The sequence below is a fragment of the Dipodomys ordii genome, unplaced genomic scaffold (assembly GCF_000151885.1).
Source record: "Dipodomys ordii isolate 6190 unplaced genomic scaffold, Dord_2.0 Scaffold73, whole genome shotgun sequence".
NCBI classification, from domain to species: Eukaryota; Metazoa; Chordata; class Mammalia; order Rodentia; family Heteromyidae; genus Dipodomys; species Dipodomys ordii.
In genome coordinates, this window is record NW_012267289.1 from 8795235 (window position 1) to 8809249 (window position 14015).

At 33.7% G+C, this 14015-nt stretch overlaps 1 protein-coding gene across 1 annotated transcript; it reads right to left on the bottom strand.

The window, feature by feature from the left end:
• Nucleotides 1-7919: 7919 nt before the first annotated feature.
• Nucleotides 7920-8849, bottom strand: LOC105991478 (olfactory receptor 187-like). Its single transcript, XM_013024118.1, has one exon. The coding sequence runs from the start codon at nucleotides 8847-8849 to the stop codon at nucleotides 7920-7922; it is 930 nt and encodes a 309-aa protein (XP_012879572.1).
• Nucleotides 8850-14015: the final 5166 nt, after the last annotated feature.

Consider the following 14015-nt stretch of genomic DNA (forward strand, 5'->3'; position numbering starts at 1 on the left):
AAAAAATGCTGGTAGTGATAAGAATTATGAAGAAATTATTTTTTTATTTTTATTTTTTGATGAAGAAATTAAATAAAAAAATTTCACTGAATAGCATCATTAGGGTCTTATGTGATATTATATGCAAAGAGAATGATTAGTGAAAGATATTCAGTGACATGATGACAAATAAGACTGCTATCTCGGGGTCTTTGGTGGATATATTGAAAGTACATCTTCTGAAATTCCAGGCGACAAGCACTTCGTGTAACATCATCAATCATAAGATAAATGATTCAGGAGTTATTATGATAATAAAAGGAAAAATAACATACCTTTTATACAACAAAAAGTACCCAAAGTAGAACAAAATGAAATAAAAAGTACATAAGTAAATTTCAAACTGGGTATGCTTATTCACATCTATAATACCAGCACATGGAAAGCTGGTGTTGGAGCATCACAAGTGAGAAGTATAACTTGTGTTAAATAGTTCCATTTGTTTCAAAGTATTATTTAAATGTACATTACAAAATACCTGCAAGCTACTGGATTGCTCAGAGCTCTTTTCTTTTGTTATTACCAAGACTTTAGTGACAAGACTAAACCAAGCAATAAACAATTAGTGACCCTTTCCCAGTTAAGGAAATTAATCTAATCTTGGTCAAATTAACCCACCACCGATTTGGAATTTGAAGAGGGGAAACTGAAAAAAAAAAAGAGATCAGTGAGAACTTTGGAATTGCATCACAGGCAAGAACATTAAACAAATGTATTTCCCCTTCAATATTGAATCTGGTCACATAGCTGATATTTATAAGAGTTCATCACCACTAACAGCAGCCTTCATAGAGCTAGGATTGAAAAATGAGGTTTTTTTGTTTGATTGTTTGTTTCTGCTCAGTAATCGCTTCTATTCATTTTATTCTTGCTATTTTTAGAGCTGATTTCCCCAAAGTCCTCAGTTTTATGTTAGCGCCAATACTCATTCAATAAATTCATTACCTGCCAAAGTGATTGAATAGAGAAAACATTTTCCTGAGTTGGAGATTTATTGTCTGCAGATGGATGGTTACCTCAGACACAATGGCAGAAACGAAAATGCTCAGAGAGAACTATAGTTCAATATCCTGTAAAGCCTGAGCGATTTCAGAGTTTCCAATGTCTATGACCACTGTAATCTGTACCATTTTCCAAATAACTTGATATATCTTCAATATAGCCAAAGAATACTGTAGCTACACATACCCCTTCTCATTCTCTATAGTAAACAAAGGAATCTCTCTTTTTAGTGGAACACTGACTTAGTATAAACTTCTGTCCTCTGATTTGAAAATCTATTGTGCTTGAAGAAAACTGTCTTAATCTATATTTTAACTTATATGTTAATTTTCCTGAGGCACAGAATGGCTGGTAAGTGCTTTTCTTTCAACAATTACCTTTTATCACAAAAATCTTAAGCCAAGATTGCAAGCTAAAGCAGACTTCATAAATAAATAACATACTGTGGTGGTAAATGCATTTTAATTTGATGTGATCTCACTCCCATATAATTTTAATTCACAAAATTATTTAAAAGTTGGTGTATAAATATCATTTATAACATAAGTTCAGGGAAGACCAAGAGTAGGATATTTCCTATTTAATCCCTTGTATATGAGTATACATGTGTATATGCATACAAATGATCTAATGCTTATGAAATAGACAGCAGAAAAGTTAATATGTAAATTATACATTAAGAGTTTTCATTATACATTTAATTAAACAGAATGAGGATTTTTAAACAGAATGAAAGAAGGATATTTTATAAAGCAAGTTATAGTTGAAATTTTAAACTAAGTTTTAATTTGATGTTTTGGTACCACATATTTATTTATGTTCTTTACAGTTAGAATAAAAACAATAAAATACAATTAAGAGGAACAAATCAATTTCCTAGCTAGATATTTTTCTTACATTTCAGTTCTTTCTTCATGAAAATAAATACAGAGATAATTAACTTATAGTTTTCTTTTTCCACTTGTCCATTCTAGTATTCTGTAAATGCAATCTTAAATCACTAGAACTCAACAAAAGAATTAACTTTCTATGCAAATAAGAGTATTTTAGAAATCATTTTCCTACCTTAGAAGAAATTGTAGAGAAGTTTAAAAGCAACAGGCTTTATAAAGGTACGATCTATAAAAGACAGAGCACAGCCATGACAAAATTACAGGAAGCAATTCTAACACAATTGTACACTCTGAGACTTCATTTCCTAAGCTGAAGCAATGTTACTCTATAAATATGCCTTCAAAATAAACTCAGCCACTTGTACAACCATTTACTCTTGCTAAAAGTCAAGTGAGAACTGAATTTCCCAAGAGCCAATGGGCTCCTATAGGACAAAGGGAAAGCATTCTACTGGGCATTGCAGACTTAGACAATCTAGGGAAATTTTAAATTGTTCCATAGTGTTTTTACAGAATGAGAATTTATAAATATAAAGTCACCTCAGACAATTCTGTTTAAATTACTAATATTCTATTGTACATCTCTATTTTCCAGCACAAGTGAAATTCCTGGAATGTTTAGGAAAACTTTTACTTTACATGTAAAATGTAGTCATCTGAATGTTTCATCTTATATAATTTTGTAGCACTCCTTCAATCATAATTTTAACAAGAACAAAGATCTAGTGTCTTTTTTAGGAATTAATACCAACCTAAAGTTATAATAAATCGCAGCACAAATTCCAAACATGTGCCTAGCTAGCTCTATCAGTTTATGCTGAAATCTGTTGAAAATGTTTACCAGCCAATAGTTAGGATGGAGGAATAAAGAAACAAAGATGATAGAAGTACATGGAAAGTGCATTTGATTAGGTCCAACACCCCATTATAATGAAAGCTCTGGAGAAATGAGAAATCCATGGGACATTCTTCAATATAATGAAGGCTGTGTATGACAAACCTACAGCTAGCATTATACTTAATGGTGAAAAGCTAAAGCCATTTCCTCTTCAGGAACAAGACAAGGATGTCCACTCTTTCCACTTCTCTTCAATCTAGTATTAGAATGCCTAGCTACAGCAATAAGACAAGCTGCAAACATAAAGGGGATACAAATAGGGAAAGAAGAAGTAAAATTCTCCCTTTGCAGATGACCTGATCTTGTATTTAATGAATCCCACGGACTCCACTCCCAAGTTACTCAAGCTGATTCAAAATTTTGGCAAAGTAGCAGGGTATAAAATTAACTCTCAAAAATCAATGGCTTTTCTATATACCAACAATGAGAAAAGTGTGGCTGAAATTAGGAAAGCAACTCCTTTTGTAATAGCCCCACAAAAAATAAAATACTTAGGAATTAACTAAACAAGTGAAGGACCTCTATAATGAAAACTTTAAAAACCTCAAAAAGAAAATTAAAGCAGAACTAAAGAAGTGGAAAAACCTCCCATGCTCCTGGATTGGGAGGATTAACATCGTGAAAATGGCAATACTTCCCAAGGCTACCTACAAATTCAATGCAATACCCATCAATATCCCAACCACATTCTTTTTTTATTATTAAATTTTTTTATTGTGAGAATACTTTACAGAGGGGTTACAATTACTTGAGCAAGTAATGAGTACATTTCTAATCAAGCATTGTTGCCTCCTCTTTTTTTTCCCCTTAACATCCCTGCCCTCCCATCTACCCCTCTCCCTCCATCTTGTACATCTCATTGTTGGATTGGATGCACTTGTATCCATATTTAAACAATTTGTTTTTTCCCTTCCCCTACACAAATTATACCAACATCAACTACAGTGAAAACAGGGGTTATACCGTGGGGGAGGGACATACAAAGCAAAAAAGAAATAATCTTATGAATATAATAGAAACAATAGCAAGAAAGAAAAACCATTTGAGTCCTTATCTTGGGGTTCATTTTGCCTAATATCAACTTATCTGACTGTGTCTGCTTGTCTCAGAACTATACGGGTTATTGCAAATAAGGGAAACCTTGGGACTTACATTTCTTTGGGCCTGGCTTCTTCACTTAACATAATTTTTTCCAAGTCTTTCCATTTCCTAACTTCATTCTTTAGTGAAATAGAAAAAACAAACTCAAAATTCATATGGAACAATAGAACACCCCAAATAGCAAAAACAATCCTTATCTGAAAGAACAGTGATGGAGTAATAGCAATACCAAACTGCAAATTCTACTACAAAGCCATAGTAATCAAAACAGCTTGTTACATTCATCCATTGAGGGACATCTAGGTTGATTCCATATCTTGGCTATGGTAAAAAAAAAAATCAAAGAAGATTGGGAAGATAGGGTTGGATCAAATTTAAAAGTTTCTTGCCTGGCAAAGGACATAGTTAGCAAGCTAAAGAATTCAGAGCCTGAAATATTTTATTATTAAAAAAAGTTAAATAGAAAAAAATAGGAAGCTCACCAAATGGGAGAAGATTTTTACCAGTTATATATGAGACAAGGCCTAATATCCAAAATATAAACCCTCAAAAAATAAACCCTCAAAGAAACAACACAATTAATGAATGGGTCAATATACACATGAGAAAATGTTCAACATCTCTGGCTATAAAAGAGTTGCAAATCAAAACACTGAGATTCCACCTTGCCACTGTAAGAATGGCCAATATCAAGAAAACTAACTATAACAAATGCTGGCATGGATGGGCCAAAATGGAACTCTATTGCATTTGTTCAACCCCTCTGGAAAGCGGTATGGAGGTTCCTCAAAAAACTAAACATAGAATCTCTTATGATCCAGCATTTTCACTCCTGGGCATTTATCCAATGGAACACAAACCAGGCCACACTAAACCTACCGGCACTGTCACAGTCATTGCTGCACTATTTACCGTACCCAAGATGTGGAATCAGCTCAGAGTCCTTGATTTTTAAAGGAATAAAGAACGGAAGCATACCTGGAAGGTTCTTGGCACATATTTAAACATATCTGTGTTCTTTTTTATCATAGCTAACTTTAAATTCAGACTGAGAAAATATCACTCTGAATTTATAGGTCTTTGCATTACATTATTCATGCTATTTCTTTGGGTATGCTTTGTATAATATTGTTACAGATATGCTAAAAAGAAAAAAAGCTTAAAATTATGTTAAAATATGCATATATACATAAAGATATATATGTATTTATTTATATACATAAAGCTATACATAGCTTCCTTTATATCTCCAGGTTAGGAAATTAATATACTCAGAATACATGCAGAATAACTCCATTTTATTAGTATTTTCATGTAGTAGATTAAAGCAAGCTGCTTTGTAAATAGCTGGATAAAATGGATAAGATTTCCTATTAGACATCATCCTTTCTATGAGAAATGATCTCGAAATATTCTCAATGAGGAATAAACCTTCATTAGTCTAGAAGAAACTCCATTTCCTTATGTCATGAATTTAGTCTTTGATTCTTACTAAAAAAAAAAAACAATTGTCCAGATAACTTTAAAACATCATTCCAATGGAAGCAGTAGAAATTTAAGAAAATACATGTAGTCATGAAGGAGAAAAAGTAACAGCCACTTGGAATGTAATTCATTTTGTATTTCTGGGGCTTTAGGGGTATCTCCCAGAGGAACTAAAGCAAAGTATATTAACTGCTCTAATCTTGTAGAGCTTTAGAATCCTGCAATAATGATACATTTTAAATATTTGTATGGGTTGTATTCTTATTAATATTTAATAGCTTCTTTATGAAACTTTGTCATGTTCTACACACACACACCTAAGTATTAATGAAAAGAAGTTGAATTCATGATAGTTTTGACTGCCATAAGTTAGCAAGTTGAGTAGGCATGAAGCAGTGAATACAACTTAATAAATTTTATTGTTGAGAAATAATGTGAACCAGGCACCGGTGGTTCAGGCTTGTAATTCTAGCTACCCAAGAGACTGAGATCCGAGGACCAGGGTTCAAAGTAAGCCCAGGAAGTAAAGTCCATGAGACTTTCATTTCCGTTTAACCAACACAAAACTGAATTCAAAGAGATAGAGCCTTGAGTAAAAGAGCTCAGGAAAAGCACCAAGGCTCCAAGCTCAAGCCCCACAACCAACAACATCAAAGAGAATTAATAATTACAATTAATAGTTGCAATTAATAATTGTGATGCAGTGTCAAGTGTGCCTAGCAGGCATATATCAGTCATTAAATTGCTTTAAAGAGTGATCTTTTCATTTGTCTTTGGATCTTTGGTACTCTGTGGAAGACCTACAAGTAGTCTCACTGTTATATTTTAGTAAGGTCTTGAATAAAATATATCCTTTTAATAATAAATAAAGCTGTAGAGCTTTTTGTATAGGAGAGCAGGTTAAAGAATTTTTTAAGGGATCTAATGAATGACAGCCAATACCTGAGAGAGTAAAGTAGGTCCACAAGTCATGCAGGGCCCCTCTTGGGTATAAAACCAGTACTATTTGCATTTGGAGAATTGTGGAAGAAATTTATGAGATGAATCTAGTTACATTGGAAATGACCCAAGAAAAGGCACTCAGACACACAAAACAAATAGGCAACATATTCACTGAATACATCCTCTCACACATATGTGCATATACATATTTGTATATGTACACCATTCAAGCACACAGAGTGGTAGTAATGACAATCCAGTAACTGTTAATGAAGAAAAGTATAATCTAACTAGTACTTTAATTGTAAAGAATCATCTGGCATCAATGTTTGGAAGAAAGAGAGTGTTGGGAAGTTGGGGACAAACATATTGAAAGTTTTACAAAAACACAGGTGAGTAGATTCTGCAGGAAATGCCTCAGTTGTGCATGGAATCTTCATGCTGGGAGAGGTGAAGAGCTTGGTTTTACTAGTCACAGAGAGGGTCAAAAGCTAATGATCAAGGATATTACTCAGGATAAATTTATAGAAATGTTTATTTTTACATCTTTCTCAGAAACTTCATGAACACTATGACATCATATAATTTGATCATTACAAAATGAGCTTAACACTCCCTCATTTCAACTATACATACATAGATATTCCTGATTTTTCAACACTTTAATTTTTAAAGCTAACAAAAAATAAAGGGTCTAGGATAACCAAGAGCCATTGCTTTCAATTTTCTTCTCTCTTTGTACATTTCCCTTCAGTTTAAATTTCAGCTTAATTTCTTAATATCATGAATTAGTGGAACTTTTCAGATTTTTAGAAAATACAGGAATAGAAGTACAAGGAAGACTTTGTGGAGAGTGAGGGTATCTGACTTGTCCTCAGGCCTTTAACCGCACTGGGCACAATAGGTACAGAACACTCACTTACAATTTTGGCATGTCATAGTTCTGTTATTATCTCTACCTTTCTGATTATTCCACTGTGTGATACCTGAGCTCAAATCTGCCACTTGCCACTAGAGTACAATGTGAGACTCTTTGATAGTTAGCCACATTCCAGGGATTTGGTCTGTTCCTCCTCTATACAAGTAAATATGGTGTTTATCCAAGTTACATTACTGGGATAATATCAATGACATATTTTTGGCATTAATTACAGAATTTTATAGGATAATACATTTGTTAATGCACCTAGAAAAATTTGGATTGTCACAAAATTACTGGTTTGCTTTTGAAATATATATACAGATATTTTAAAGACTATTCTTAGGTACCTCTAAGTTACCTTATTAAATGCCAGACATATTATAATTGCAGAAGTCTTTAGACAATGAACAAAGTGCAACCACATTAAACATATGCTATTTTGTGGATTTTTTTTACAAAAGAGAAACAGTAAAAATATGATTTCTCTGTATTGGGGCTTAACTCAGTCATTCCTCCAGCCCTGCTTTTTTGCTAGTTATTTTAGAGACATAGGTCTCACAGGCTATTTTACCTAGAATTGCTTCCAAGAGTGATTCTCTGAATTATATCCATCCATGCAATAGTTTAGGACACAGTTTTAAACATTTCTTTTCAAGATTTTTTTCACTGAATCTATGACTTGCTTATTTCTCAGACTGTAGATAATGGGATTTAACACAGGAATTATGACAGTGTAAAACAGAGAGTCCACCATGTCCTGATCCTCTATCTGTGGAGAAGCAGGGTGCACATACATGAAGAGAAGGGGCCCATAGTATAAAGACACAGAGAAGAGATGGGCCCCACAGGTAGAAAAGGCCTTTCTTATGACTTTGGCAGATTTCTTTTTTAAGATGGTAAAGAGAACAAGTGTGTAAGAGACAAGAACTACCAAAATAGTAAACACCTGAATTGAACCAGAAAAAATAAAAACAATTATATAATTAATAGACGTGTCAGTACAGGAAATCTTAAATAATGATATAATGTCACAATAAAAGTGGTGTATTGCATTGGAATTACAGAAGGTTAATCTCAACAAAAAACCTTCATGAAGTAAACCGTGGAAAAGCCCGGCTAGAAATGATGAGGCTATAAGTCGGATGCATAGTTTATTGGTCATTATCACTGGGTAGTGTAAGGGATTGCATATGGCAGCATAGCGATCATAAGCCATGGCTGCCAAAAGAAAACATTCGGTAGTTGCACTGAGATTAAATAAAAAAAATTGTGCCATGCATTGGGACAGAGAAATAGTATTCATTTTCCTTAAGAAGTTACCCAGCATCTTTGGAATCACAACCGACGATATAGATGTGTCCACAAAGGCTAAACTCCCAAGGAAGAAGTACATGGGGATGTGAAGGTGAGGGTCCTTCCAGATGAGAGCAATCAGACTGAGGTTCCCCATGACAGTGACGACATACACTCCCAGGAACAGCAGGAATAGAGGGATCTTCCACTGTGGTCGTTGTGTGAGTCCTATGAGAACAAACTCTGACAACAACGTTGCATTTTCCCTCTCCATGTTCTCACAGGATGTCCCCTGCAACAAGATGAAATATGAGTAGTAGACCATTCAGTAGGGCTTATGAAGTGAATGCTTAGAGGAGTAGAATTGAAATAAAGGCAAACATTCAATGGAATGAAAATTTGATTTTATTTACCATTATTGTATTAGAGGGAAAATTTTCAGAGATTAATAGATATAATAATTTTATTCCTGTTCATTCAAAGTGACCACAAATAAACAGGTTTGAAGACTGAAAATTGTCCTCTAGACAAAGAATGTTGGTGTTTTAGAAAATCCTATCTCTGGGTCATGAAGACAATGTCAAAGGAAAATACATTTGTAAGTGTTTGGTGATAGTGTGAATTGAACACTGAAAAAAAATCTAATCTAATTGGAATACAATCATGATTTTTAACTCACTGAAATTCCCCCTCTTCTCTCTCCCTCCCTCTCTCTTTCTCTGTATATATCTCTCTCTCCCTCTCCCTCTGTCTGAGTATTTCTGTGTGTGTATCTGTGTGTCTGTGTCTATGTCTGTTTCTGTGTCAATAGCTGGACTTAACTAAACTAAGGCCCTCTTACTCTCACTCATTTTTTATGCTCATGGCTGACATCCTTCTACTTGTGCCACTCCTCCAATCTAGCATTTGGTTGGTTAATTAGAGATGGACACTCAAGTATCTTTTCCCTGTCCTGACTTTGAACCTCAATCCTTAGATCACAGCCTCCTGCATATCCAGGATTACAGGTTTAATCCACCAGTTGCTTAGTTGAAATCTTAACACAGGTGTAAGCATTGAAAAAATATTATAAATTATATTTAGCTAATCAGAAAATAGCAGATAAAATGGGTTTCTGGTAAGAAATATTGTTACCAGAAAGATTAGTCACAAGTTCTTTCATTTTCAAAGCTTCTTAACCAGATTATATATGAGAACTGTCTTGAGATATATATGAAAAATATATATTATGAAATATTTCAGTAGAAAGTGATTCAGTACTTTTAAAATAAACTGTACTCATCTGGATTTTATAAACAATCACCAGATGATTTAAATTTATGTAAGGTGATTGTACTATGAGGTAGACACAGCTAGATTAAAAGATTTAATAGAGACACCAGTAGGAAGTGACACAGTGAATCAGTTAGTGAATAGACAGTTATAAAACAAGGAATTGGACAGCTTGATACAATACTAACATTCTACAAGTAATATCTACTACATATATAGAATGCATGTACCTCATAGCATGAATCTAGGAAGGCTTAACAACAAAAATGTTGTAGAGGATGAAACTAGAGTCTTATCTATTTCTGAACATGCAAGGAGAAAAAGACAAGGAAAAAGTTTACAAATGAGCATTCATTTACACTTTGGCCAACACTGTCCGTTTTCTATTACCTAATTTTATCTCAGGCAGAAGCTCAAGGCCATTGTAAAAACCAAGCCCATTGCAACAATGAGAAGTACAAGTTGTCATGTCCGAAACGAACTTTACAACCTTGGTGGGGAGGTGGGGGGAGGGTTGGGTGGGGAGACAGGAGGAGGATGGGAAGGGATGGGAAGGGGAAACAAAGGAGGAGGCTACAATGATGATAAGAAATGTACTCATTATCTTACCCATGTAATTGTAACCCCTCTGTACAGTATGTTCACAATACAAAAATTAAAAAAACAAAATAAATAAAAATTCCTTTTCTCCATATCTTAAAAAAAAACCAAGGAATAAGAAACTGACTTTTTATTCCTGCTAGAATCAACAATAAATGGACTTATCTAGATTGAAATCTACCCATATTAGTTTTGGATGGGATATAAAGAAATGAAGAAAAATATTAAAATACTAAAATTGTTACCAACAAAAACAACATCGCAAAGACTCCCACATAAACATCTTGCATCTTCCACAGCTTTCACACTCAGTCCCATTTGAAATTCATCAGCATTTAAAACACTCATGGAACTGTTGTGTGTTAGAACCTGAATTTGGATATTGATTGACTGATCTCTTCTGTTCCTGAATATTTCTTTCCTGATTATTATGTCAATCCCAGTAGATTTTCTAAGTTAAAGCCAATTTCCATTCAAAACATACCGTCCAGTTGCAAAGAGGTAGCTCTAATGAGAGTTAAAGATGAAGAAGGATTACTCACCAGCATATTATTACTGGAAAGTTGAGGCTTCCAGTTCTAAAGAGAGAATACACACTGTGAATGACACTGTGAAGACCATTGCTAGAAGTGAAGATAACCACTGTAATAGCACCAGGAGTTAATAAGGACAACTGAAGACCAAAATTAAGAAATTTTAGTGGCAATAGTGAGACTAGCTTCCAGAGATGGTATCACCGAATAATTAGAAACAAACAGGAAAGCCAACAGGCTAAACAAATTAAGGGAGAATTTGAGGAAATCATCAAGTAAGAAAAAGCACAAAAGAGGTAGAAACAGAAATTTGGATGAAAATGGAAACAAAGCCTGAAGAGAAATAGGCAGAGTGTAATAAGAACATGGATGGATGTAGGAAAAGGAGTCAGAATACAAAGAAAGTAAGCATCAGAAAGTTTGAAGATAAAATAAAGGGCAGGTCTTAAGTGCTTGAGTGTGAATGCTGGTCCAAGCTTGGTGATCATTGACATTTTTCCAGTCATAAGAACTATTTTCCCTTGCGGTAAATCATGATATACATTACTATAGAAATATGCTTTTTTAATTTATATATATTATTGTAAAAATACTGAATAGAGGGGTTACAGTTACATGAGTAAGGTAATGAGTACATTTCCCCTTCATCTTGTATATACATTTTTCTAATTTGGGGAAGGGAAAGGAAATAACAAAATGCTGATATAAGGATACCGGTCAACCCATTGTAACAATAAAATGTACAAGACACTATGTTGAAAATGAACTTTACAACTTTGCAGGGGACAGGAAGGGCGGGAGCGTTGGGGAGGTGGGGAGGGAAGGGATGGTAGGAGAAAAACAAAGGAGGAGGTAACAACAAACCTATAGAAATATATTTCTGATATTTCCTTTATGTTTTCTACATTTTCCTAAAATAAACATTTATTTTAAATATGACTGGAAATTTTGGTTTGATAGTATGTACATTTGATAGTATGCACTAAATTTCTTGAGAAATCTTATTGATTTTATAGTTTATTTCTTTCCACAATATTTTCAAGAGAATCAAATAGAGCCAAAAATTGCATTACACACACCTATTATATCATATATTCTGCATAATATATATCTTATATTATAGGTGAAACATATAGAGATATATACATAGTAATATCTATAATATGATGTCAATATTTCAACTTATAAATAGTAATTGTTTGCTTCCATTTAATCACAAATCACATGATAATAGAAGATTATCAGCATATGTCCATCTATATACTTAATAAAATAATAAATGCATAAATCCTGTGTATATTAGAGAACCTAGATCACTGAAGGAATTAAAATTGAACATCTGTTTTTGTATACTAAAACAGAATAAGTATTCTCTGTATACCATTCTTTCTCTATTAATATCCATATGAATAAATTATTTTCATAGGATACAAGTATAAAAGAGTAAAGAGTTAATTCACAATTTTAACCAGGCCGTGTGATAAAATAAACAGAATAGTATTTGTAGTGGAAATCTTTTTATCTAACGATCATCAGGACCTCAAACTTTATAAGTATTTAAAATTAATATTTCATTTTATCAAAACTTCAGGTCATCATTAGGTTAAAAAAATAATAAAGGATGTTAAAAAGAATAATTCAGACTTATTACGTATTCCTAGCTAACCAAAAAGATCAAACACATGGGTAATTCTTTTTTATTGTTGCTGTTTTCATGTACAACTTACAAGCCAAATATAATTTTTTTATAACTTGAATAGAACTTGAAACATTTTAGAAACAATATGAAGGAAACTATTTGTCTCTTACCCATGTCTTGGTCCTTCAAAGTTATCAGTCTTTCTTAATCATAGAAAAACACCATAGCACAAAAATATCCCCAACATAGGCAGCAATTCTTTCCACAGTGATTTATTTTGGAGGTTTCATTCCCCAAACACACAAAAAAAGATGTTTATATAAAGGTTCTTCAACACAAGAGTTACCCAATTGTACCTCCTCATGAAGAGAAAAGGTTGGAGAAATTCCCATGAGAAAGCCTTAGGGATCCCTGTAGACCAGGGATGCTGTTCTGTTGAGCATGGTGGATTTGGACACACATCACAAGTCCACATGGCCTGCCAGGCATTTACAGATTCCAGTATCGCAAATATCCTTTGACTCCAGGCAAATGCAGTTCTGACCATTGAAAATATGTTGATGCCATTCTTCTCAGCAGCTCATGGAACTTTCTCCAAAATAGACCATATCATAGTTCATGCAAGGAACTTAAGCAAATACAAAAGGATCGACATAATCCACTGTATCCTATCTGACCACAGTGGAATCAAGCTAGCTCTCAATAACATAGCATACTGCAGAACTTTCTCAAATACATGGAAATTGAACAGCACACTCCTTAACAATGCCTGGGTAACAGAAGAGATCAGAGAAGAAATAAAGCATTTCCTACAACTCAATGAAAATGAAAACACCTCACAAAGAAACCTGTGGGACACAGCAAAAGCAGTCCTGAGGGGCAAATTTATTGCCCTCAGTGCCCATATCAAGAGAATGGAGACAGACCAAGTAAATAATCTCATGTTGCAACTAAAACAGCTAGAAAAACAAGAAAAAATGGGACCTATAGCTACTAGACGAAGCCAGATAACCAAATTAAGAGCAGAGATTAACCAATTAGAAAATCAGAAAACCATAACCAAAATAAACCAAACAAAAAGCTGGTTCTTTGAAAAAATAAACAAAATTGATGGCCCATTGGCAAGATTAATTAAAAAAAGAAGAGAGGAAACCCATATTAATAGGATTAGGGATGCAACCGGAAACATCACAACACCTACCCAAGATATCCAAACAATTCTAACAGACTACTTTCAAAAGCTATACTCTCTAAAGGAAGAAAATCTGGCAGAAATGGATGCATTTTTAGAGAAATACAAGTTGCCCAAACTGAGCAAAGAAGAAATTAACCAATTAAATAAGCCAATATCCTATAATGAGATACAGGAAGCTATCAAAAGTCTTCCAACAAAAAA

What these genes read in the sequence shown, in the direction of transcription:
- LOC105991478 (XM_013024118.1), bottom strand. Translation starts at nt 8,849, where the DNA reads ATGGAGAGGGAAAATGCAACGTTGTTGTCAGAGTTTGTTCTCATAGGA.